The 27,015-nt window shown below is 41.6% G+C and overlaps 1 protein-coding gene and 1 long non-coding RNA gene across 5 annotated transcripts in view; one reads left to right on the forward strand and one right to left on the reverse strand.

Moving 5' to 3' along the window:
• LOC118118776 (Kv channel-interacting protein 2) overlaps positions 1–27,015 on the forward strand; it is a 95,177-nt gene that overhangs the window by 53,514 nt on the left and 14,648 nt on the right. The window contains exon 1 of one of the 4 annotated variants that reach the window (XM_035172085.1): positions 16,504–17,111. The exons of the other annotated variants lie outside the window; for them this stretch is intronic. Within the exon in view, the coding sequence (XP_035027976.1) occupies positions 17,006–17,111 (106 nt within the window). The 5' untranslated portion in view covers positions 16,504–17,005. Of the gene's footprint in view, positions 1–16,503; positions 17,112–27,015 lie in introns of those variants that run through there. 4 annotated transcript variants of the gene reach the window in all.
• On the reverse strand, positions 6,436–14,104 carry LOC118119115. Its single transcript, XR_007034760.1, has 3 exons — positions 14,045–14,104; positions 6,619–6,686; positions 6,436–6,511 (listed from the first exon to the last, which is right to left on the reverse strand). It is a non-coding gene; the product is annotated as an uncharacterized LOC118119115 (long non-coding RNA).

Here is a 27,015-nt window from a genome sequence, read left to right on the forward strand (position 1 = left end):
GATCATCAAATTTCATCCTGTTTTTAAACCATTAACTTATTAAAACCAAACTTTACTTCACACAAACGTCAGTGTGATAGCTCAAATGACAGAAACCATGTTTGTGAAATATGTATCTGACCTTTGACTGCTTAGCTTGATCCATGTCCCAACCAATAATATGGAGGGGGTGCAGTATAGGGGGTTTATAACCTATACTGCAGTCAGCCACCAGGTGATGATCAAGATGCTTTGGCTTCACTTTTAGGGAGCTGTCATGTCACCCATTCTTTATATAGAGTCATGGCTGTAACAGTATGTGTTGTACGATTAGTCTTTTGTATTCATGTATGCATGTATGTGCATGTATGTAAACATGTTTTAAACAGTAGATACTAAATACGTTTAAGACACTAAAGTCTATCTCATCGTATCTTGCTTGTAAAACAATTTCAATGATCAATCAGTTATGACAATAGTTTCCTTTTGTGTTAAAGTTAAGTCAAAGTTAAGTCTTAAGTTTATGGGCACCTTGATAAATCATCTTAATAGAGAGCTGGCCCTCATGCAGTGGTTGTGATGCTGTAACTCTGTTTTAATATAAGCTCACAAAGAGAAAGAGGAACATCAGTGAATAACCTCATCCATCAAAGAGGTGCCACCAGGAAAATAGAAAGCGGGCAGAGCATCTGACACCTCAGCAAGATTAGAAAATGGTTGCCATGATCTGAATAATAATCAGCTGTTTTGTGACGGTCGCTTCATGTTGTTTTCTCACCACGAACAAACCACACTTCAGTCCAGCTGGACGATGACAGACCAACAACTCCAGCCGATCTTCGGTGTGGATGTTTGGTGTGTGTGTGCAAATGTTCCTTTTTTCAAAACCTTTCAAATAAAGGAGCGAGGTTCACAGGTTTCAAAGAAAACAGGATCAGTGTAAAAGCCTCCTGCGTTACATATTTGTTGGTACAGTATATTAGACTATACTGGACTAATCCTATCAATATTTTAAACTAATTCAGTCTGTTGTTTAATTCGATTTATTCCACCGCTCTTCCAGCCACTCCTTTATTTGCCTCCGTCTGTCTTTCTCTCTGAGTCACACTCTTTCTAATGGACGGCAGTGAAGGGGAACAAAGAAAGGATGCACATCAGGCCAATCCACCGGGGAGCCCAGTGGTCAGAGGCACTAAAAGTCTGACGGTCCCCAACTGGGACAGAGCTGTCCGTTCCTCTCAGGCATCCATGCATGAGGGGGCCAGAGCTCGGACGGGGACGACCTTGAGAGACTGTGCCGCTGACCTCCAGTCAATATGGCAGAGAGGGAGCGGGAGAAGGGTGAAGAAGAAGGTGAGAGCGAGAGAGGAAGTAAAGGGGAAGGAAGGGGACAGACAGTCAGGAAGATGGAGGGAGGGGCAGCAAGAATAAGGACAGGAGGGGGATAAGAGTTTGTTCTTGTGAGGTGAGAGGGGGAAGTAAAGCTAAGTAGAGGGGAATCCCAACCAGGGAAAAAGACAAAGATGATGAGAGCTTCAGAGAGACAGTTCAGAAGTTATAACGGGTTTAATGTATCCATGCAGAAAGTTACTAAATGATATTTTATATTCTCCCCCTCTGCCAAGTTCTTTATGTTTTCTTTGGCATTACATCTTTTGTCTGCAAAAACGACTGGACGGACCTAGAACTTGGTGGAAGGGTGTGGAATGTGGCAGGAAAGAATCCATAACCTTTTGGTGTGGATCAGGGGGAAGATCCCAGATCTTTTCTTTTTACTTTCTGCAAAATTGTGAGATGGGGATTTTTCCAACATTTTCTTAGATTTCTCAGAGAATAATTCATGGATCTTTATGAAAAAAATCCGCCATTGTTTAGGAGACTGATGTTTTTGAGTGTGTGCAATTTGGTGTTGAAACGTGGTTTAGTAAGGTGGAGGTATGGGCTTCTATTTCTCTTTGTCCTCAGACTTAATCATATCTGTATTTCAGTGTCAGTGAAAAGAAAAATCAGTTTTATGTCATGGATACATTTGCATTTGGTCTAAAACATGTTCAGTAAAACAGGACTGTTGCAAAGAGTTTCATAGAGTAATAAATAAGCAGCACCCTTGACTTTTTCTAAATAAAGCTACAAAATAAAAAAAAGTAAATAACAATGAGATGAATTAAATATATTTTGCCATCCTGAGAGATTTCATCACTACTTTTTTTGATTGACAACAGCCCCCCTCTCTTTCTATCGCTGTAAATGTGTCGCTTGTTTGTCATTTTCTCGAGTGGCACTTGTTCCTCCGTGTCAGTTTGATGCGTGTCAGTCAGTTGTGCATTCATGTATGTGTGTTTGTGTGTAATGATGTCTCTGGGTGGCTGTGTCACATTTGAAAATGTTTCTAGTCGCATACAGTTCACACAGACAGACACACTGTAAAATATATCGCAGGAAAGAGACTTTAACATTTTACATCATGAGGTTTTTTTTTGTGTCCAGAGTGAAGCAACACCTTTTAACTCAATGTGCTTGTGTCTCATTCAGGAAGAACTTTTGTGTAGTGGCTGAAACTTAATTAGCGATAGTCCTCCTCACTACTTGAAGGATAAACAACATGTTCCAGCTTTGGCACTTCACCTGACATCATTGTTTTTTTTAAGTCTCATTTTGTAATGGCACAGTATTACAGCCCAGTCACTTGTCAGTCTTATTGTCCTTGGTGAAAGTTAAACATATTCAAATCATATTCATGTGGGAAACACAATGTACACTACGTGAGATGATGTATGATACAGATGTGTTCCACTTTCATGTGTTATTAATACTGTGACGTCCTTGAAAGGCTGCATTCTAAGAACACACAGATCATGCGGTGACATGTCCTATATGTCGAAGTGTGTCGCTACATCTTTAGTTTTATTTTGGTTCCTCAACATCATTCACACTTGCACCAGTTTCACGATCCCCTTTTCGAGCCATCATCACCGCAGTCAGCCCCTCCCCGTTTTTTTCCACCAGGCAGGTGAGTGGCCACCTCGATGTCACTTCACAGCCTCCTCTCAGTCGTGCAGCTGTGTTCAGCCTGTCCCCGCTCTCTGTTGTGCCTCTTCCCCGCTGTCCAGTCTGCTCGTCTGTCTGCGAGTGTGCATGATGTCAGTCTGACTCCATCCCCGTTTCCTCGGATCCAAGCCTTGTGTGTGTGTGTGTGTGTGTGTGTGTGTGTGTGTGTGTGTGTGTGTGTGTGTGTGTGTGTGTGTGTGTGTGTGTGTGTGTGTGTGTGCGTGCATGCATGTGTGCGTGCATGTGTGTATGTGTGCTCTTGCTCACACACATCTACACACACACTCGGGTATGTGTGATCTCATCAGTTCCCACCTCCAGTTCTCCAAATCTGATTCCTCTCAGAGCTATTTATAGCTGCAGAGGCCCACTCCACACTGTGCAACACGTCATGACCTGTGTTCCTGCCTGCCGCTGTGAAAGAGGAGCACAGGGAACTTTAAAGCAATTTTAGCCCGTGTGTGTGTGTGCGTGCGTGTGTGTGTGTGTGTTCTCTTTATGGCAGTTTTCCAGGAATCTAACTCTTGCTTATTTGTGTTTTAAGGCTTTTAGTAAAGGTTCACACATTCTGTAATAATGATTTGGTCATACAATACATTTAATTCTGCAATATCCACTAGTGTGAGTAATGTATATCTGCCCTATGAAAAAACACTCACAATAATACACACAAGCAAGCACTAAACTGATGAGTGAGTAGATCACAGGTCAGTCAAGTTACAAAATGAAATTAATGACTTAATTCTTACTTCACTTACTTGCATTGGTGTAAATCAGAGCAAAGGTAGTGGACAAATTAATTATTTAGTAGATTCACACATGTACAGACTAACAGTCAAATGAATTGCCCCTCATAACAGACAGAAAGGTTTACTAGTGAATAATTAATTAAGTACTTGTGCACTATCCACAAGAATACATGTAAAAGGGGAGAAATGAGGCGAAACTGTGATTTAAGCCAAAGGTTATCTAATCTATTTTCTATATTTCAATTTATTTATCATTCACTATTTAATTTGAGTCCGAATTTTGTATACATTTCTATACTGTGTAGAACCCTAAACAATATTAGTAAAACTGTGTAATGTCCCTATGCTCATGGTATGTATACACTGCTTTATTCAAACAATCCTCCAATGCAATGCGCTGCAAGATGTAAACCACATTAGTGTGGCATGTGACTCTCCACAGCAGAATGACACAAGTCACAAGTGTCCAAGGTTAAAATTCCGTAGGGAGTACGGTACCTCATCAGTCGGGATAATACAAAAAGCTGCTGTCAACAGATTTTATAGGAGCTTCATTATTTCTTCTGCAGAAATGATTCAAATATAACTGTGGGTCTGTGGATTTTTCAGTGTAACAGAAAATCCTGCTGCACCCTGTAAAATGTTTTTAAAAAACACCGATTTTTCAGGGATTTGAGCAGCACGAACTTATTTCATTCACCTCTAGTGTGTGGGATGGTGGTAAAAACATTTCCGAACGGCTAGAAACTACTACAGGAAAATATGTTCAATGTAACTTTCACACATTATTGGTTGAAGACAGGAACTGTAAAGGACAGAGAGGACAGTGAGTGGGTGACAGGAGGGAACAAACTGAATAGTCAATAGTGAGCAGTATCCATAATTTCAGACCTGGTAGAAAAATAATGGTTGATCATATTTTTTGATTCCTGCAGGCAAGAATTGATTTATCCAGGCCTGGAATAGAAATCTTTTCAGACAAATGTTCAAAAATGGAACAGTAGCAGGAAGAGGATTAGAAACAATTATCCTCTGGGAGGCTTGTGCAGCTCTTCTATGAAAGAACCCTACTCCATGTGCTTGTATTTATGTGTGTGTGTGTGTGTGTGTGTGTGTGTGTGTGTGTGTGTGTGTGTGTGTTTGTGTTTGTCTGTCTGTTCTGCAGAATAGTAATGGGCGCCATAGCCTGCGTGACCATGACAATGAAGTTTGTCTTGTCCACGAGGTCTGGTAATATTCGGGCACTGGATGGAGGACACAGCAATGTGTGTGTGTGTGTGTAACTGACAGTGTTTCATGTATTCTGGATCAATACTTTCACCGGACAGTATAATAGATGAAATGGGAACGCCTGTCTGTGCTGTTTTTACCAGTGCATGGAGCTGAGTGAAAACAGAAGGTGTGTGTGTGTGTGTGTGTGTGTAAAACTGACCACAGTACATCAACACTGGCCCCTCTTACACAAGAACACTGAATCTGTGGCACAAAAACGGATGGATATCAGAATGTGCAGAGAAGAAAAGCGTGTTTTCTGATTTCCCTGTGGCACCAGTGTGCAGACGGACACACGGTACCTTTCTCATTCATAATCTCCTGTTCCATAGGACGGAAACTTGTTTTTCACTCTGCCACCGACTGATGGAGATTTTATGAAAGGCATAAACGATGACAAAGAAGATAACTGAGTTTTGAGTTACGACAAACTAAGAATGTTCCAAGATGCTTCAATTTCATCCACATGCCAAAGTCAAGAGAGAAATTTGCAAAAACAAAAGTTGTTTTTGTACTTGATAATAATAATAACCCGACTTGAAGAATGAGACTGGAGGAAATCTTTTAATTTTGTATCTATTAAAAAAGGTCCACTGAAAGCACAGCTGAAAGTCTTCAGGTGATTCTCACTCGCTGGAGAGTTCAAACTGAAGAATCTTCAGTTATAGCCGGAACCTTCCTACGTATCCTCTTCTTCTTTATGCCCTGCACACAAAGACGAACATGTCAGACCGTGTTGCATCATTGAGTGTAAAATGATATGAACATGTATGAGTTGTATGTGAGCATAGTACACAGTACATACGTAGTTGTCAATAGCTGACCACTCAGGGAAGCGCTGAGAGTGGAGCTGCCTCTCTGTGTCTGCATGTTTATAGTATTTTGCCTGCTCCTCTTTGGGCAGGGACTGCCACTGTGGACACACAACAACACAAACACAAGCATAAGTACACAGATCCACATGAACGGGTCTATGTTCTGTAGACACCAAGATTTTCAAACATACAGAGCAAAGACACCTACTCTCTGTCCGATGATCCTGTTGACAGCCGCACACTCTGGGTTTTGGAGCTCTGCCACAACTGTTGGCCTCTGTTCCATGCGGAATATCATGAAAGCGTTTGGGGGCTTCTTGACGTACGGCTTGCTCACATCGTCTGGCTTTCTGTTGAACTTTCTCTTTCTTTAGGAAAACAGTAAAACAGAGGGAGAGCATGAATTTCCGCTGCGCAAAACTCGGAGGAAAGAAATGTTGACGAGGATCAAGGTAAATTAATGGATAATAAGTATAAGACATATGCGGTGACTGTGATTTAATTTAAAATCTTGCTTTGTTGTGGTCAGCCACAGATGATGAAGCAGTCAGGTGGACTTACTGTGGACTGGAGGCCTTAACTTTAGGGACATCAAAAGTGTCAAGAGAGCCTGCATAGGCCGGAACCCCGTAAACGAAATTTCCACTCCTATATAGACACAATCAGGCAGACTCATTAGATGACAGAAGAAGTGGGTTTGAAGAACAGAGGCTCACAGTTGTGTGTTTGTTTGCATTTATGTGTGAGATACATACATGAATCCAAAAGGAGCCAGGTTCATCCCCAGGCTCTGAGGGAGAGTCATAACTGTCACGTTGTTTAACTGGAGACACAAACACAAAGTTTCAGTAACTGCTTGAATGAGCTGCAGTGGATTAAAAACACAGCCTGTACATATTATACCTAACCCAGACTTAGGCCGAATCCCAGCTCAGCCCACGAGTAGGCGTAGTGTGTCCCGATTCTTGTTGGGATGGAGGGGGAGGGCCAAATGTTAGGGCTGTACAGCCCTCGAAATGGAGATTTTTTGTTTTCACTTCAAACCAAGGGCTATGAGAATTTCCCAGAATGCCTTGCCAATCACCGGCAAGATGGGAGAGAGACCCACAAATGTAGTATTTTCTCCATTAATACAGATTTAAAAATTAAAATAATAATTCCAAAATGTCTTTCAAAGGGCAAGATAACCCTCGAAAACAAAGGGGTAGGGAGAAGGGGTGAAATGGGATCGGGCTTTATTAATCCCTGTCCTGATGCTAATATTGTCATCCCAACAATGACAACCCAAAAATTGATAATCTGTCATAGTTGCTCTGCGGCATATCCCAGAACTCAGTCAGGATCACTACTCTTCGTATCTATGAATTGTTAGTTAACTAGGGCTGCGAGCAGCACTGTGCGGGCCCGAGCACACCAGAGAGCGGTCGTGGACTGGGCGAAACGGCCACTAATCACACATTATGGTCCACACCATCAAGTGCAGACCACACGGTGAAAATTGTATGTAAATCAAATTTAAGTTGTAAAACAAGGCTTTTCCTGTTGCCAGTAGGTTGTGCTATCACTATATACAGAAAAACTCTTGTTTCTCTTCAGATCGTATGACAGTGACATTATACAGATACAACAACCTTGTGTTTTGATGGCGTGTAATCAAACTTTGACGCCACGCCATGGTCACACCGTGTGACGAAAACTCAAAAATCAAGGTAGTTTGAATCTCAATGTTGTTGAGATGACCCTCATCGAATTCAAAGTTGATCTGATGAAAGCTCTAGGAGGAATTCGTTAAAATACAAAACGTGTAAAATTGCCACAATGGCAACTAAATCTAAAATTGCCAACTTCCTGTTGCTTTTTTCATAATGCTCCTTGAGACTTTTTTGTGTGTCTGGTCATGATACACGTGTGTACTGAATTTCTTTACCTGGCTGTGGTTGAAATCTCCCTGGCAGTACATGTAGTTTTGTTGCAAGACAGTTGGTGGCTCGTACATGGGAGGAGCCAGTGCAGGCATGACTGGCTGCTGCAGGCTGAACGGATATGCTCCCAGATTCATGTAGCACTCTGTCTGAGGCTGCTGGGGGCCAAACCTTTCCTCATCTGGGGCATAATAAGGAGGGCCAAGAGGAAAGCTGGTCTGTGCAGCATGGAATTCAGGTGCAGGCAGGACTGGCTGCTGCAGGCACAGCAGTACAGCTCCCGGAGGCATATAGCACTCTGTCTCAGGCTGCTGGGGGCCAAACTCTTCCTCAGCAGGGGTATCATTGGGAGGAAGAGAGAGGTCAGCAAGGTCTGACTCCAAAACTTCCAATACCATATCCAAGTCCAGAGTACTGTAACTCAAATCTCTCATCTCCTCTCTACCTAGGTACATCTTTGGGTTTTCGTTCATCATATTTACTGAGGTGAACAGGCAAGGAAATGAGCCAATATCTCAAATGTGTGCAATAAATCTAATTTGAGCATTCTAAAAATCCTTTGAAGTAGATACAAATTGCAACAACATCAAAGGAATTCTCTGCTCACTACTTAGTTACTCAATATTGAAGTGTAAGTTTTTCTTCCTTTGAACTTTACATTATACAGTGTGCATATGAATACAATCACATGATTCATAAGATACATTTATACAGACAGATAATACAGCTAACGTAGCTAACACTAGCATGCTAATGTTACATTATTATTGCATGATAATCCTGTATTTTGACTTAATTCCATGTCTTTCTTTGATAAACAATGCACTTCATTTAATTTATCTAGCGTATAGCAGTGGGGTTCCTGAACTTAACTTCACCTCTATTAACAATGCATTCTGGCAGGGTTGCCTACAGACCACTGCTAGTATCCTGAAGCAGTGTGCTTTTGATTGAATCGTTAAATAATGCAGAGCATCCAAGCTTTTCAATTTCTATTGGATGAATGGCAAATGTCATTGTGCTAAACCACTATTGACATAGTATGGAGGGAAAGCAGGATCCTTTTCATTAGTGAGTCCTCCTCAAACTATATACTGTCACTTTTTAATTGTTTGTGACAATATATATATATATATATATATATAGATGTCAGGATGTCAACTCAATATGAAGCATTGGAACCACAAAACGAACATTGTGCTTTTAAAGAAAGGGATTCTGTGTATGTGATTGTACCATGAGATCTGTGTGTGTGTGTGTGTGTGTGTGTGTGTGTGTGTGTGTGTGTGTGTGTGTGTGTGTGTGTGTGTGTGTGTGTGTGTGTGTGTGTGTGTGTGTGTGTGTGTGTGTGTGTGTGTGTGTGTGTCTGTTTGTATGTGTTTGCAACCAAACCTGGAGAATTGATGTTATGTGTCGTGTCCATGACGACAGTCTCTCTCTCTCTCTCTCTCTCTCTCTCTCTCTCTCTCTCTCTCTCTCTCTCTCTCTCTCTCTCTGTTTCCCTCTGTCAGTCTGTTTCTCTCTCGTCCACTCTCTTGGTGACAGTTGACAGATTTAACACAATAGAGCGTTTGGGCCTGGCTGTCAGAGAAAATCATAGCCTCCTCTCCTCTCCTCTCCTCTCCTTTCTCCTCTCCTTTCTCCTTATGTCCCTTGCAATATAATTAAACGTCATTTTCTTGTAGATAACTATGGAGCTCAATCAACCGGTTGCACATATTGACTCATAAAAAATTGCCCCTGTGTGCTTGCAAAAGTCCTTGATCATCTTGTTTGTGCATGATGTGTTGTCCACCCTGACTTTGCAGTTTTTTTCCCCGTGTCTATTTGTGGCAGATTTGTCCTTTGGTTCAGGTTGGATCATTTTGTTCCTTTTGATTAGCTGCTGATTCAGCTCCACATATACTTGTTGTCATTGTGCTGTTGTCCTGTTGCCCACTGAGACGCTCATTTACCAACAGATGAACAATACAAGCCCAGCAACAGTGTTTGGCATCAACTACACTGGTATGAGTCAGTGAAAACAATGTGTGTTTCTTTACACGCTGAGAAGACGTTCCATCCTTTACATGAGTGTTTCATCTTCTATATGCATTAGACGTCAGGTATTGCACATGCAGCTGTGTCAGCCAAGGACTTTTTTTTTTTTATCTGTGATGTAAACTGAAACTAAGACTCTTCAGTTATTGCCACATACACCAGGACACCGTGCTGAATGCCAGGCTACTTGACTCAGCATATTGGCTGATGGGATTGTGCTACAGACTCGGCACCAACACAAAAGTGCTGCATGTTTTTTATCTGTCCAGTGGACATGCAAAGAACATCTGATAAAAGTAGCTGAGCAGAATATTCCCTGCACATAAAATTCCCATTGATTAAACAAGCAACAGAGCATGAGTGCCTATATGCGCTATAACACAAATACTTTAATCTACACTGACCTCTAGTGGAGGCTGATTGAAGTTGCACTGGTTTTAGTCAACTTCCAGTGACTCTTGTGTCTCTGCATGAGGAAAGTTTTCGTGTTTTCCTCATGAAACTTCACTTTCAGTATTTTTTTCTGCAGCTCAGACTCACTCCTGTACTTCGTGTTTCACTCTTCCCCCTCATTTCTATCCCATTCTCTCTTTCCTCTCTCTGAGTACAGCCATTCAGCCCCTCGTTGCTGCCACTGTGAAATGCACTCGCTCTGCATTGGATTTGTGGTATAAATAATATATTGTCTATTTCAAATCCTGCATTTAATTTTTTATTGTGTTTACCTGCAGAGTTAAAAATAGCCTATATGCTTATCCCTATGTCTGTTGCTACTCTTGTTTTTCATTCGCCGTACTTGTCCGCCCATGTTGCTGTTCCACATGTGTTGTATCTTACCAGGGGGCGTGACAGTAACTAATACATCAACAGTAGTTTATACACATGTCAGTGCACCAGCGCTACGTGAATGACATGAAAGGCCTTATTCAGACCTGCTAAATAGTTTATTGATAGCAGGCAGCTTTTATTTGTAAACCTTCACAATTGTAGCTAGATCATGATGGAAAAATAACAAACGCCTTATCAATACAGGTGCTGCGCGATGACATGTGTGTTTTCATGTGTACAGGTGCACGAAGTCCACGTGGAAAAGAGGGCTGTGCCACTAACTCTGAATTTAACATGTATTCATCCAGTGGTTTTAGTCACTCACCTGTGTTGGTGATGGGGGGTTTTGAGTCTGTGGTCGTCCTGAGTGGGTCAGAGGAAGGCATCCAAGGGTTTTACGCGCTTATCCTCATGTCAATCATCCCACTGTCTTACTTCCTGTTTATGAGGGAAGGTGAGGGGAACTTTCTCAAAGAAAGGTTAAAGTAATTTCTGATTCCATAGTTTATCTTTGTTACATTATTCTGCTCCAGTTTAAGGATTTTAAGAACTTTTGCAAGACTTTTGTGGACTTTTGATACATTTTTCAACTCAAATCTTTAATTATAGTCTTCAGACGTGTTTTTCGGTTGTTTACTTTGACATGATTTGCAATGTGTGTTTTACTTCCTGTCTTTGTCTGATTTATAAACGGCTCTCCTCTCGTTTTCCTGTCAAACCATCTCTTCTATCACGTTCTGATATTTATCTGTATTGATTGTCTCAGCGGCTTTAGTATAAACTGAAGACAACATGTTTGGCCAGACGTCTATCTCGTTATCGATTACAAACACATTCCGCACGCTCATCCAAGTCCTCGCACAGTGCCATGGAATTATGACATGTGACATCTCTGGTCCAGTGAGATCTCAGTAATCATAACCATTTTCCTGAGGTGCTCTCTATTCTGAACATGTATTTACACACATATGTTGACTTGTGTGTGTGTGTGTGTGTGTATTAGTGAGCCCTCTGAAGCGTGGTCGGTCAATCCTTATTGGAGCACAGATCGATAGTCACCTTCACCAATTAACACATTCTGTGGATTAGAGAATGCAACATGCAAGGATCGATAGTGCAAGGCTCAGTCAAACAGCAGCTTAACTATCGTGTAGTTTCAACACTGAGCACTGTGGGAAATGTATTTTTACTTATTATAAGAGAAGAGAGCTGAAATCTGTCATGAATCCTTCTCTACCGCTTCAAATCGCAACCTGAGGTGTCAGAGCTCAAATGGCAGGTCACAGATTCATAATATTCATGATATTTGCCCTGAGGCCTCATTCGTTAAACAACACAAACGAGCCACACTCACACACAAGTAAAAAAAAAAGCAATTCATGTTAGTTCATCATAAAACCCGTGAACCCATCAGTGCAAATGTGAACAACACACTCCAGTTTAGCACGTATCAATTAGCTTCCCCTCAGTGCTTGCGCCTCGCACCATCTCTTATTGTATATTTAGCAGCAGAAGAAATCTGAAAAAAATCAATAGGAGCCTGAAGGAGAGAGAGGGAGAGGAAGTGAGATCATTTGAGTTTTGTTTTTAGAGCTCTGAGTTTTCAAACACCGCATCAGTTCATTTTTATCACGCGTCCGAGCCACATCTTGCCTCGCGCACTGTAAAAATTCAAATGCACCTTTTCTGGCCCTTAATGTCCTCTGGCGGCGTGGATTGAAAAGGTTGAAGTGATAGCTGTCTGCTCATTAGTTGCACCTTCAGAGAAATCAGAAAGCTATTAGCTCTCATTTGTCGATGTCAGACAGCAAACACACCTATTGCACTGAGTTTCTGAACTTAATTGAACTTTCAGCTCAGGATAATTGCCCCGTCCTTCACGTTCATGTTCACGTTCAAAGTGTAGACACTAAATCTTTGGGTAAACGTGATGAAGAGGAAAGAAGGGGAGAAGAGAGAGACATGTAAGGACAAATCTGCAGGTCCAACTTTCTGTCATGACAGCCAGAATGAGGTGAAAGATTATGTGACCCAGATGTGATTGTTGTGACAGTGTGACACAAATCACATGGAGTTGCTGGATCTTTTCAAATCAGATTTGAGCCACTTTCATAATGTGGTTCTAAATCAGATACAGATCAGATTTTGTGAAATGCAACCTCAGTCTGAGCAGCCATGTGACCCGTATTGGAATTCAATGCGACTTTTACGTCACTCTCGATCGACATTCCCTCATAATTTTCCACAGAAGAAGGGGCAGGCGGGCGGGGGCCACCCAGGGAAAACAAACATGGAAGACTGCGACGGAGGTAGTCATTGTAGGGACAGTGAGGTTTTAGGTACTCGGGGTGCAATGTCACAAGCAAAACCTGAGGGGTCGTATGGTAATCGGTCTGTGTTTGATAGCATATCAAGAGTTCTTCTCCTTGTTTACTTCACACACAGTCTGCTGCGTGTGACGTGTTGTTGATCTTCTGCACATACGGGTCACATCAGGGCCATGACCAGTTCCCATTGGAGTCTGATACTGGCCACATTTTAATAGATAATGTGAACACCTACATAAAATAGTCAGATCTTGGTGCTTGCAGTGTGAACGTATCTAAAGAAAAGTTGTGTCTTCACTCTGTGCTTTGCAGATTGCTACACGGAGTTGGATCTGACCTCAGTCACTGGGGCTCTTCACTTTGTCCTTTGTCCTCTCTTCCTTCACGTTCCATTTAGGTCCATCCACCTTTCTCACTTCTCATGACGTTCCCTTTTCCGCCAGATCTCATGCAACGGCCCGCCTCACTTCTTCTTTCCTCGCATCTCCTCAGTTTCTCCCTTTTAAACGACAACTCCTCAATAAATAGGAAATCATTTTTATCCAACAAGTCAGGCTCAGATTTCCCTCGCTCGCTCTCTCCCTCTCTTCTGTGGTTCGATGTTCCTCTGTTTACATTCGCCACGTCTGCAATCGGAGCTCAGCCTCAACACAACCCGTATACATTACTGCCACCGACTGAAGAGGGAAAAACTGCTGTGGCAGGTTGTTCACTTTTACGCCTCGTAGGAGAGAAGTGACGTCGCGTAAGATCAGGTTTCCTGTCACCTTGTCTGACCGGCGTGTGCAAGTTCGAGTGCGCTCGTGCGTTTGTCTGCGAGTAAACATCAGAGTGACCCACATGGTGTTGCTGTTTATGTGACAGGCGTCCCTCCGTAATGAGGCAGCCCCGTTAAAAATGTAGGAGAGGGTATGCCGACAAAGAGAAAAAAACAGCAGAGGTGGATGCAGACGCTGCACATTTGTCAGACCCCTGCTGTCTCGCCTCTCTCAACCTTTCCTGCCTCCAAAGGAAGAGGCAGGAAGGCATGCAGAGAGGGAGGATAAGACAAAGAGGGAACATACCTGTTTCCGATTCTGTTCTTTTTGGAGCATAATGTGAAGTGATACCCTCAGTGGGAGCCGTGCAGGGAGGGGCAGGACGGTGGATGGTGGCTAACAGTAACAGCACCGGTTCTTGTTGATGCTTCACGTATCCCAACCTCAGCTGTAAATGACAGGAAGTGAAGATGAATGTCAGTAATGACTTTTTGTGTAAGGGATGTATATGTTCCAGCTGAAAGCCCCAGGGTTATTGCCCTTTAGAAAGTCAACTTAAACCTCTCTAATGAATTAGCTTTGTCATCTTCTAGGGCTTTACATTCGACTGTCTGCAAGTTGAAGACTGCACTATAATAATATATAATAATATAATATAATAATCGCTATAGGGAAGAAAGTTTGATGTTTTTGGGAGAGCAGGGGAAGATGTTTTACTCAAGAAATTATAATCATTTTTATCTTATTGTAGATTTCTGTATTATTTCCACCTCCACATGAAAAATCTATTCTATAAAAATATAGAATTCAGTAGTAAGAATCAAATCAATGGGTCATAAAGGGTCAATAGAATAGAATAGACCTTGTATCGTGCAAAATACAATGATGTGTGCTATTCCTGTTGTGCAGAAAATCATGATGAAATAAAGTAAATATAAACACAATATAATCCCTGTATTAGGCTCCTATTTCTTTATCAACATAAAAGCAGTTTCTAATAGAACTATAAAAAATAGAACTGTGTACAACTTGCCCTTGTCTTTACTGTCTAATTGGACTTAAATGGTTCACTTAATTGTCCATTATAACAGAAGTCAGAATTACAGTGAATGTAAATCAATAATACGAAGTGAGTTCAGCATCGTATCGGTTCAGTAACATTATTCCATAAGGAGGAGGTCTCAGTTGTTCTTAAATCACTGGAGGGTCCAAAGAATATTAATAACACTGAAATTTCCCTCCTCGCCATGATCATTTTCATAAGAGACTGATCTCAGCTGTTTGGAAAAAAGGGCGGGTATGACTAAGTAATCTGCCATTTTGCCATTACTGCACAGTCAATGTGTTTTTTTCTCCCCTCGTGAGCCCCTTGCTGCATGCAGAATCACTCACTTATTTATTATTTACTACTCAATATGAAGGCTTTCCTAATGTCTGGTATGGCAAAATAAATAAATGAATGAGAATAAACACTACTCAGGCCTCTACTTTCATCCAAGAGTTTTCTGAAACTACCGTCTGTTGTGTCTTCATGATTCACACTGATGGCTCTCGGCTTGACACTGCACCCTGCGATTCTTTGTTACCATTATGAGAGCAAATCATTTAAATAACTAAGTTTTTAATATGTTTTCTATCAACAAAAAGACAACTTCTGCACATCTGCGGTACAAATCAGGCTGCCATCTTCTTGCTCACTTTCAGATCTGCCATGTCTCCCCTCTGTCGTCAGTGCCGCAACCAGAACACCCCTCTAAAAGCATTGCATTTCTTTTTCTTCTTCGCTTCTCTTTCTTTCTTTTTTTCTTTCCTTTCTCCCACTGGAAACTACTTCAATTCGCTCTCTCTCTCTCTCTCTCTCTACCCTTTACATCTTGCACATAAACCCTTGCGCTCATCCACACGCACGGCTACGCACACACATATACACCTGCAAGATAATGTAAGACAAACATCATGACCCATCTTCCTTTTTTAATAACCATTGCCTTGTTTCTTTTCTTCTCTCTCTCTCTTATGTCTTTTTGTTTTGATCACCAAACTGCTATGCACTATTATTAAATACATTTAAAAAAAATCATGGCATGATGGTGACCAAAAGCAACTAACTGTTACACAAAACTGCTTTCTGATGAACTTTCTTTTACTTGGCTTTCAATATAACTGACCCAAGTCAATATTGTTGAAGTTTTTCCTCACTTGCTACAGTACATACTCTACTGTAGGTCACATTTAAATTTCAAGACAGATTTTTCTCAGGCAGAATCAAACAGCTACTGTGCATATGTTATACGATTATTCCATTCAGCTCTTTCTATCATCCTCATCCCGAATTTACTTTCTTTCTGTGCCACGCCAAAACTCCATCGAGCTCTGATCGCAACACATTTCAGAAGTTAATGAGACATCGCGGGCATAGCGGCTGCAAAACAAAGGCACCGATCTCCATGCAGTGAAAACACACACATCTGAGCTGGGACCTTAACTCAGATGAACATAAATATATTTTTTTCCGTTAGTTAAATTTGGCTTTAAACACTCTCTTCCTGTTACCAAGGAAACCGCATTAGAAAAATCAATGGAGTTAGGTGTACCTCCCCCAAAAACAATCTCTATATCACTGTGTGTGTGTGTGTGTCTGGCCCATTCTCTCTCTCTCTCCCTCCCTCTCTCTCTCGGTTACTCTTTCTCTCTCTCTCGCTCATTTGCTATGCCATCTCCCACTCATCCTCTCCCCCTCTCTTTTTCTGCCGCCTCTCCCTCACTCACTCCCTCTTTCCCCCTCACAACACTCACTTCCTGACAACCACTGCCAAAGGACGAGCAGGCACAGCAAATCCCCCCCCGATTCCATCTCTCACCGGGGGCCTGGAAGAAGAAGAAGAAAGAGGGAGGAGAGGAAACAGAAATAGAGAAAAAAACCTTGAAACTTTAGCCCAGGTGTCAGTCTGGAGCTCTGTGTTGCAGCCTGTGGCTCCAGCAGCATGCTCTCCACCAGGGGATAGGAGAGGTTCAATGAGGTTTCGGGTGAAAGAAGAGAAGCAGACTTCACGCCAAGCTGACGGACTCTATTTTTCCTTTACATTATAGCTGAAAGACTTTTTTGTGATCGTCAGCCTCAAGTTAGAAGTAGGCAAAAGTTGGACAAACTGCCCAGATCAGGGTACCGCTGGACGTTTCTGGTGTTACTGGCCAGACTTAGCTTGGCCCCATCCGGCCTGGCTCAGTGGCGCAGTGCAGGGCGATGACAGACAGTGGTCTACCGACATGTTGAGTATGGATGGCTTGGAGATGATCGCTGTGCTGGTGGTCATGGCTCTCTTCATTAAAGTCCTGGAGCAGTTCGGGATGTTTGAGCCCGTCGGCGGGGAAGGTAATGGATTTCCTCTGGGATTTGTTGGTTTATTAACGGAGTAGTCGTGGCACAGCTGAAACTACGTTTTTTTTTCTAAAAGTTGGTGAACGTGTGTGTGTGTGAATGCGCTGATACTTTCCTCTGCAGTGGCCATTCCCTGTGGTCCTGAGTGGGCTGCAGCCCTGCCTCAGGGTTTGGGTTACCAGTGCAACACTGGGCCATGCAGCTCACTCTCTTGCTCTCACTCTCTCTCCCCTGACACACACACACACACACACACACACACACACACACACACACACACACACACACACACACACACACACACACACACACACACACACAAAGTAACTTTAGCTGTGTGGGAGGCCTTCCTCTGCCCCTGGGGTGTGTGCTTTTACCCTTTAATCGATAACACTATGGACAGAGTGGGTCTGAGTGCTCTGTTCAGGCTCTCGTCTCACTAAGGGAATGTCAGCTCTGCTCTAATTTGCCTATAGTTTTAGTTTGGAGCTGTATCAACAGAGGAAAAACGCCTCATTTACTTCTCATCTCTGTATATGATGGGTCAACATGCTTTGCGGCTGAGTTGTCCTGATGTGATTTGACAGACAAACAAAAGTTTAAAAGTGTTTTATCAAATTAATTTTGTCATGTCAGGCCAAAACTTTATCGAGGCCCCGGCTGATTTGTAGTGGATCAGTAAATAAAGTAATAATCACACTATGTGAAACATTTTCTAAATGACGTATTTACAAAACTTGAAAAGTTGACTGAAAAGGTCCTTGTCCTGCTCGGGGCTCATCTCCAGGTGCTGTCATCATGCACCAACGCCTGGTTTGGCCCATCCTGTGCATGTGACCCATGTTTTGTCCCCTCCCAAGTCCAATCCACTTTACCTATAGTTCACACTCGCTTATCTCCTCTGTCTTGGTGACAAAAGGAAAGATGGGATTCTTATCTCCATTCTCTGTTTCCTTTTCCCCCTGCCCATTGCCCAGAGTGCCCTGCACACTTGGAAATCTACTCACAGAGGGACTCTGACAGGACCTTAAGTTTTCTGCTGTGATTTTAAGTCATTAGGCAAAGAATATAAATGACATTTGTTGGATAAATATAAAAATACTGCACAGATTAATAGTTTGCACTGTTAGATTCTTCTGGATGCCACAATATAAGAGACACTCTCTGTCCCTGATGCGCCTGCTGGACCGCACCCAGCTGTCAAGGTTGGCCAGCAGCTCTGTCATCTTCTCTATGACACACAGTTCCCCTTGGAAACCTGTGGTCTATGATACAGCTCACAAAGTGGGGGCTTCATTTGCACTCAGAGCACCAGCCTTTGGCATATTTTGACCGTACGTTATCAAAAATGGCTAACTTAATTAGTGTGTGAGTGTGTGCCAAACTCCCCTGTGAGTACTTACGCTAATGAATTCGCTCTTTATTCGAGGAACTTAGTCGAGATGGCAGAACGGCTGTGCTGCTCAGACTATCAGGAGAGTCATGTGCTCACTGGAGAACCAATACACTCTCCATATAAGGGCATGTGATGTACACCTGATACACACATCACTGTCTTTGTATCAAGATTCACACATTAGCAAGCAGAATGGTTGGAGGCGCTGTTCTGCATTTTTAACCTTTAGCTGAGCCCTTAACCCCCCCCACACCAGTGCCACACTTCTGTTTTCTCCCCCGCTGCTTCCATCTCCTCTAAGTACGGTGTTGCTTTTATGGGCGCCTCCATCTTTATAGTGTATACGTAATGTAATGTTCACATGAAAAGTTACATATATCCCACATATTTACAATATCAACAATATCATTATGTTATTTGATCGATTTCCAGCACGTGTTTCTGTGTAAAACAAACACATCTTCATCGATGCTCATCAATTACCTGTCCACTAGGGAGATATGGCCCAAAATGATATCAATAGAAAACCTTTCATATCTTTTGATATTGATAATTATCCTGATAAATGTCACATTATTATTTTTAATACAATTTGTTTTGCCCGAGTGTGAAGGTTGTGGTTTTAAACTCTTCTTTATTAGCACAGAATGACAAACACTTGACAAACAGCAAAACATGTATGTGTGTTATACCTCCTCACTGTGCTTCCACAATGAATAAGCAATACGTCAATATTAATATACTGCTGTTGATGATTGATATTTTTTATTAGCCAGCCCTATGCTTCCATATTCCACTTCACAAAGGTGATTTCCTTATGTGTAGCCTCCATTCGACCAATGGAGTCTTGTGTTGTGTGTCTGTGATTGACTTTACTCTCATTGTTCTGCTGACATGAGTTACTGGTTTTAGTGGCATCGCAAAAAATAACACAAAAATAAGACTTCTGGAAAGTTAGTTTGGTGTGTGTGCATAGCTGACCTTCTACCAATGGGAGGCACATTTTTAGAATAGAAAAAAAGAACAGATAAAATATCATTATTGTTGAAATGTCTTCTTTTCTACCTCCGTCAGTATGACAGACTGAATACCGAGTCATTTTCTGCTGAGACAGAGGGAGACAGGCAACAATAAAGAGACTGTGAGACTGCCATTACTTTAATGAGCTGTGTTGCTGACCCTGCGATGATTAAACACACACAGGCACGCACACACACACACATGCTGCGAGCACATACTTCGTATTCACTAGAGAAAGTAAAAGTGGGAGACAACGAGAGAGTGTCAGATGGAGGATGCCTATTTTGTATGAGATACACGCTGATTGGTCTGGAAGTTTACAAGGCTTTGATAGATATAAAGCTACTGGCTAATGGCTGGAGTGGGCTCTTTACAAGTTTATATGGTGGAAATGGAAGAGTTTCTACCATGGGATGTTCGCGAGGCCGTTTTCTATCAACACAGCGGTTTTCCTGCCCATTCCTTCTTCTTAAAACACTTCCTGGACAGAATTTGTCGACTTAAACTTCTTGAAAATACAACAGACATGTCTATCTGTCTGAGTGTTCTCTGATTAAAGATACACCACTTGATTTCCTCCTGCCTGCTCCTGTCACTGAGATTTGCATCTTACTCCGTCAGTGGATGTCTGCAACTAACTAGAAGCTACTTAGAAACTTAGCATCGTCTGTATGTGCTGCAGTCAGCCGTCTGTCCCTGGTCACTCACCTCTTTAATGAAAGGTGTGGTATCTTGCCATATGTCCCACTGTCTCATTCATCCTTTGATATGAGAATAAATTGAACTGGCACTGAGCTGGATGAGGTCCTGGGTGTCAGGGACATGTTCCAGCACGGCTTCTGTCTCTTCTGAGAGGACTCTGATACTATAATATCTCTCTGTACCTTTATATTAACTCACAACTGATTCAGCAGCAGAACGTGAACCGTGTGTCAAAGCAGTCTGCACAATCTAATCCTTCACTTTTCGCAGTGATCTTCTTCTTTGCTCCCTCGGTTTGATCCCCATACATCCCAGTGTAGAAGTGAGTGTATGATTCTCAGGCGGCACACGGTCGAGACAGAATGTTAAATTCGTATGGCTCTGAGTGTTCAGGACCAACTGAGAGGGTATTGAATAATGAATAACTTCAGAGTAATGACTTTTGTAATTGTGCTATTTTATTATAATTATGTTGAGTATTTTTATTCCTGGACTCACCTCTGCTGTGTCACCTGTAAACTCTGCAGAGATGTCCATTTCTGTCCGTCAGTCAATTTCCCCTTTGGTTCATGACCAAAATATTTTTCTATATGTTGAAAAATATATATATGAAATTTGCTAAAGACATTTATTGGTCTAAGACAGTAAATTATAACCTCTGTTATCCTCTGACTTTTCTCTTGCACCAACAGCAGGTCATTTCTTCACTTATTTTAAATATTTCAAAATCTACGATGAATTGGCACAAAGTTTTGTTGTAGTTCCCTAGAGGATGAATTGCATTAACTTAGGTGTTCCTCTGAAATACCCCCTGCCATCATCAGGTCAGAATTTAAGCACTTAAGCTTCATCTATCTACTATTTCTAGAAATGTCTGTCTGTGTGTCTTTCTGTGGCTCACATATCTTGAGGACCATTCATCTTATCGGGTTCATACTTGGCATGTGTATTGCTAAGACCCAAAGAAGTGCAGTGTTGGTGCAATTGGACATGGAATACGTTCAATTTCAATAAACATTGAATTAACAGGCTACCAGTGCTCTGAAGCAGCAGCAGGGACGACAACATGTTCATGACAACTCCAATGACAGCTGCTTCTCCAGTTCGGGGGTTTCTGTGTACTGTATGGAGTTTTAACAAACTTCGAATAAACCGGTGAACAGCTCTTTGTGCAGCAGAGGTGACGCAGCTTCTGGGTTCTGTGGGCAGAGTCCAGTGGTTGGTCTTTACTTTCCATCTCTCAATTACTGGAGGTCACTTTTACAGTTTCAGAAAGAAAAGCTGCAACCAGCATCACCACAGACCAAGCAAACAGCCCATTCCTAACAGGCACTGCACTAGTATAACTTAATATGAACTAACTACTGTACGTTCCCATGAAACTCAGCTGTGGTTTAAGCCTCATCTGTGCTACAAATGTTAGCATGCTAATGTGTGAAACTAAGAGGGTAAACTTTGTAAACATGCATACTAAACATTAGCATGTATTATTTTAAGCATTTCTTAACACATAGCAGCCACAGCATTAAATCCAGTAACAGGTTTTAAGGTTGTGGTTGATCAGCTGCATATACCATTGTGTCATCCTTTCAAAATTCTGCTTGTAAATGGAGACACTTTGGGTTAATTGAAAAATCTTCCAGAGTCCGTTCATCAGCAACTTGTCTGAGCCGGACAAAGTGATGCCCATAATAGAAAATTACTGTCTGTGGTGAGCAATTTAGTTTTACCTCCATAATGGAACAACATCCTTTTGCTATATACAATAAAACCCAGCAAATCATTTGTCATGCTTAAGATGATATTTGGCTGTGATCAGCACAGTGTGTGTGTGTGTGTGTGTGTGTGTGTGTGTGTTTGCGCATGTGTGCCTGTGTGTGTGTGTGCGTGTTGGAATGAGACATTATGACGGAGGGGATAAGTGCAAGTAAATTGCTTAGCGGTCAGCAGAGGAGCCATTTATGTCCAAGCAGAGAGACACACACACACACACACACACACACACACACACACACACACACACACACACTTACTTTCTCTCTGTCTGTCTGTCTGTCTGTCTGTCTCTCTGCTCTCTCTCTCTCTCTCTCTCTCTCTCTCTCTCTCTCTCTCTCTCTCTCTCTCTCTCTCTCTCCCACACACACACACACACACACACACACACACACACAGAGGCACCTCCATCTACCCTCATTGTAATTGCCCTTCAATAGATAGGCAGGCTAATGGAGAATGCAGTGTGTGTCTGTGTGTGTCTGTTTGTGTGTGTGTGTGTATAGTCCATTTAGAGCGAGCCACATCACTTCTCACACACTGTGGTGGTTTGAGGACATTATAACTGTCCGATCTGATGGTATTCTGTGTCACTCATCCATACCAGTGCCTTGACTCCTAACCGAACACAATATTTCACCTGAAGCTTTTGATTTTTGTAAGAAATCATTGTTTAAGGTTTTAGTTTTCAGTGGCCAAGAAGCCTCTCCACTGTTGTGGAAGGTTTAAACGAGGGTAGGCACACAGGGGCTGTCGCCTCTGACGGCAGCTCGGACAACAAGTATCGTGGACGAGGCAAACTTTATAAACTGCAGCGGGAGTAGAGGAGACTGTCCCTGTTGTCCTTGTCTCAGGGTCTTTCTCTCTCACCCCTCTGATGGCTAGCCAGCGAGAAGATGAGAGCCCGGGACACAGGAGGATCAGACGGGATATTTAATACACAACTCTTCTCCATCCTCCGCCACCCCCCTCCTCTTCTGTCGCTGTCTATCTTCTGGCTCCCCTTCCCTCAATTTGAGAGAGAGAGAGAGAGAGAGAGAGAGAGAGAGAGAGAGAGAGAGAGAGAGAGAGTGTGTGTGTGTGTGTGTGTGTGTGTGTGTGTGTGTGTGTGTGTGTGTGTGTGTGAGAGAGAGAGAAATAGAGGGAGAGAGACTATTTATATTGCAGAGGTTGTTGATGTTCTGCTGCTCTTTCTGTGACACATGTCTGCAGAAAGATGATAACATTGAGAATAAACAAATTCATTTTCCCACACAGACACGCAAGCACACGCACTCACACACACGTGTCCTTGAAAATGTCTCGTTCTAAGTTATTAGAGTTTCAAATATTTGCGTGAGCATAGCTTAGCCTTTTGTCTGGAGACGTTTCCCTGCATGCAGCTAAACTCATAAATGTTCTATCTCTTGATTTTCTGTGTAACGTGCACCAGCACAAGACAGAATAATATTTCATGAAATGTTCAACCTTAGATCTCCCCCTATAGATCAAAGCAGCAACGTCCCCAAGTAGAGCACACAATGGGTTAAAATACTCTTTGGTGTGATGATTTTCAAGCGAATTACAAGTAATCTGAAAGGATAACGTACTGTTGAGAGCCCCAGTATGTAATTCAATCCTACAAGCAAAACTCTAGGCAAGCACTGTGAAAAAGGGCAATGTATTAAAAACACTAAGCCAATACATGTGTGCAAGAGAATGGTATATTTTTCTGAATTCTTTATTTGCTGCTCATTAGGGATCATCAACAATGCATCACATATCGATCTGACATTTTACAGCACTAAAGAGAACTCATAAACAAGGAGGAAATTCTAATGACTGCAGTATTTTCCTCCCATAAAGGAAAACAACATAAAATACTGGACTAGCATATCCGTCAGGGTGGCACCTGCTGCTTGTATGCCTGTCAAGCTTCTGTGTGTAATCGCTGACAAGCATCATGGCGATTGTAAAAGTATGTGGAACGTTCTGTTTTCTGGGAGCACAACAAGTAAAGAAGTAAAAGAAAAGGCGTGTTTGTAGAGACACAGTGATGAAAGATCTCCAGCTTCATAACAGCTGGAAACACGAGTTGTAAGGACAAAACACACTTCGTACTTGTTTGCCCAACAAGCAGATTTTACACGACAACGTTCCGACTGAGATGGTGATATGCATGTTTTCCTGTTAGCGAGCTGAGAAGCTGAAACCTCCTTCAGCAGGAGAAATTGTGAAGCAGTACACTGTTGCTGCTCTGGAGCTGCAAGAACAGGACAAAGGCCTGACAGACGTCTAGATATGACGGTTCATGAATGGAACTCTTAAATGTAGGAGCTGATCAAATTTGTTAAGACGTTTGAAGTGTAACGCAACAACATGCTCCGAACTAAGAACAACAATCTCCTTGCTCCAGTTCTATAAACTGTAGGTCATTCAGAGGAAACGTCTTTAAGTTAGCATCTCTGTTTGGGACAACCTACTGCGGTGTGCAAGGACTTCTTTTCAAAACTCTTACAAAGACTCAGGCTACATCCACACAACTACATTTACCTTTAGCTACCCACACTAGCGTCTAAAACAGAGATGTCTGGAAATGCTGCTGCGCACACTGGGGCTGCGTTTTACTGTGGACGGGCAGAAACTGAGAAACCTTTGGAAATGATGATGCAGTCACCCACATTCTCCACTGTTTGGTTTCTGAAAAGTCACGACTACCAGTGGTGAAGACAACACGTTATATTTTCAGTAAGAGTTCCTTCTCATCATCGGACCAAGTAAGAAAGAGAGTAAGAAATCCCTCGTCTTATTTTTCACCAATGTAGATTCTCGTTAATAGGGCAGGGTAGACAATCTGCTCCCTGTTTACATAAGCCTACACATTATGAACTTGAATGGTTACGTGATGCAATTTCAGGTGTGTTCGTATGGATGGGGATTCCTGATACACAGCTGTGGATGGAGAAATGTCCTGTTATAAAATGAAAACTTGTTAGTATAAGTGTAGCCTCAGTTTGCTCAACACCGACTGACCCAAATCTGGAGATCCAGCTGTGAGTAGAATCAGCATCACTACCATGTGACATCAGAGAAGCAGTTCCAGCCAACACATTATAGGAGGCAAGTGTGATATATGTGTTCAATAATTTAGTACGGCTCTCTAAGAATGTAATAGAAATTGAAATTGCCCTCGATAGGAAAAAGGCTCCCACTCCTGCTTTATGTCAATGTATACCACTTAGCACTGCAAAATACTGTTGAACACAGACATCAAAACTATTTAAACAGTGGACACATGAGATAAAACAAAAGATAGATACAAATAAAGTTAAAACATAAAGCATCATGTGTAGAACATTGAAATATAAACATGAAAAAACATTGATTTCCTGAAACGATGTTATTAAAGCCAAAGCCTGACCTTAAATAAGAGATTCACTTTTTTTAATTCCCCATTTATTCTTATCATATTCTCATCTCTGTCTCATACACACACACAGAGTATTGTCTAGTGTTCAACCAGCTGGTTGAGTTTTCTCACTGTCCTTTACTCCAACATAATAATTTGTTTGGCTGGTGTGAGTTAATTCTGTTATACAATTGTTGCGACAGTAGTTTGTTGTAGTGATCTAGTTCGTAAGAAATCTTTCAGGCACCGAAACCAAACCTTTGGAACAGCTGACATTCAAACCCTGTCGGCTGCTAGAAAGTTTCTATCTTTTTCTGTATTATTATCGACCTGTTCAGGATGTTTACCTGATTTGACTCCTGGCAGGAAACAGCAGAGCAGAGTGTTTATGATTTGATGGAAACAAGTTTAGTGGATTGTTTTGAGTGATGCAAACCCAATTTAACACGAGTGATCTACACCACTTAACAACACTAAATGCATTTTTTTTTTTTTAAAGCATGAAGGCTAAGGATCGACAGAAATAAGGGTCAAAGTTTTAAATCTGTTTTGGTGTCATAATAACAAATACAAGTGTTACTTCACCCGGTGTTTTGTGAATGTGTGTGTGTGTGTGTTGGAAATTGTTTAATGGCTTGTGATCTTTCATTACCCTCCCATTGGTTATCTGGTCTGAGCTGAATTTAAATGAAGGTTAGAAACAAAGAGAATAGCCAGAGGTGAGCAGCACTGTTGAAAACGATGTTGCTAATCGAATGTCTTACCTTGCACTGCCCTCTTCAGGTGTTAAGGTTAATTGCTGCAATAAGCGGGTGAGAGGATCACAGGTTTTCAGCCTTTGTGCCTCCTAGACTCAGCAGTATATGCAACTCCAGTCAAGTGTTTCTTTAATGGCTGCAAATGTTTTTTTTCTTCTCCTTATTGATCCACTGAGTAGTTTCCTCATTAATTGTTTTTTTTCTTTGTGATAGTTAAAAACTGCCCATTATACATTCCCAGAGCTAAAGCTGACACAATAAATGTCTTGTTTTGTGCAAGCAGCTTCCCAAAACACAAATAGGTTCAAATATGATTGTGAAAGACTGAAAATACCTGAACATATTCACTTTTGAAAAACTGGAAAAGAGATTATTCAACATTTATTCCCAGAAATTCAACTCAGAAATCTATCACCAATTACTTTTTAATTTGAATTCTTCAATTATTAACTAACTACTACCTTCTAATACTGACTGCTGAAAAAAATCTGATATTTTAATAATGTTTTAGGAAAGATAACAATAACTACATTGATTTTAGATAAAAAATTAGTCAAAGAAATTACTGAAAATAAACAGGATTCATTTACACCGTCCAACTTTTGAAAGAAATATTTGAATTATATTTTAATAATTTATTAAAAACCATAGCTGATTGTGTTTGGGGAAAATGCCTAAAACATTTACTGAAAATATACTATATAAATAAATGAATTAAAGTAATAACACTAAATTAACTGATTGAATAATTTATTCATTACTCCTTAAGGCTCAGCTTTTCACCGCAACAAAATTCTACAAGGAGAAATCCTTGATCAATACTTCTCACATCTACCCTTCTTTCACGTGTAAATGCTACCG

This window comes from Hippoglossus stenolepis, chromosome 12 (genome assembly GCF_022539355.2).
Source record: "Hippoglossus stenolepis isolate QCI-W04-F060 chromosome 12, HSTE1.2, whole genome shotgun sequence".
NCBI classification, from domain to species: domain Eukaryota; kingdom Metazoa; phylum Chordata; class Actinopteri; order Pleuronectiformes; family Pleuronectidae; genus Hippoglossus; species Hippoglossus stenolepis.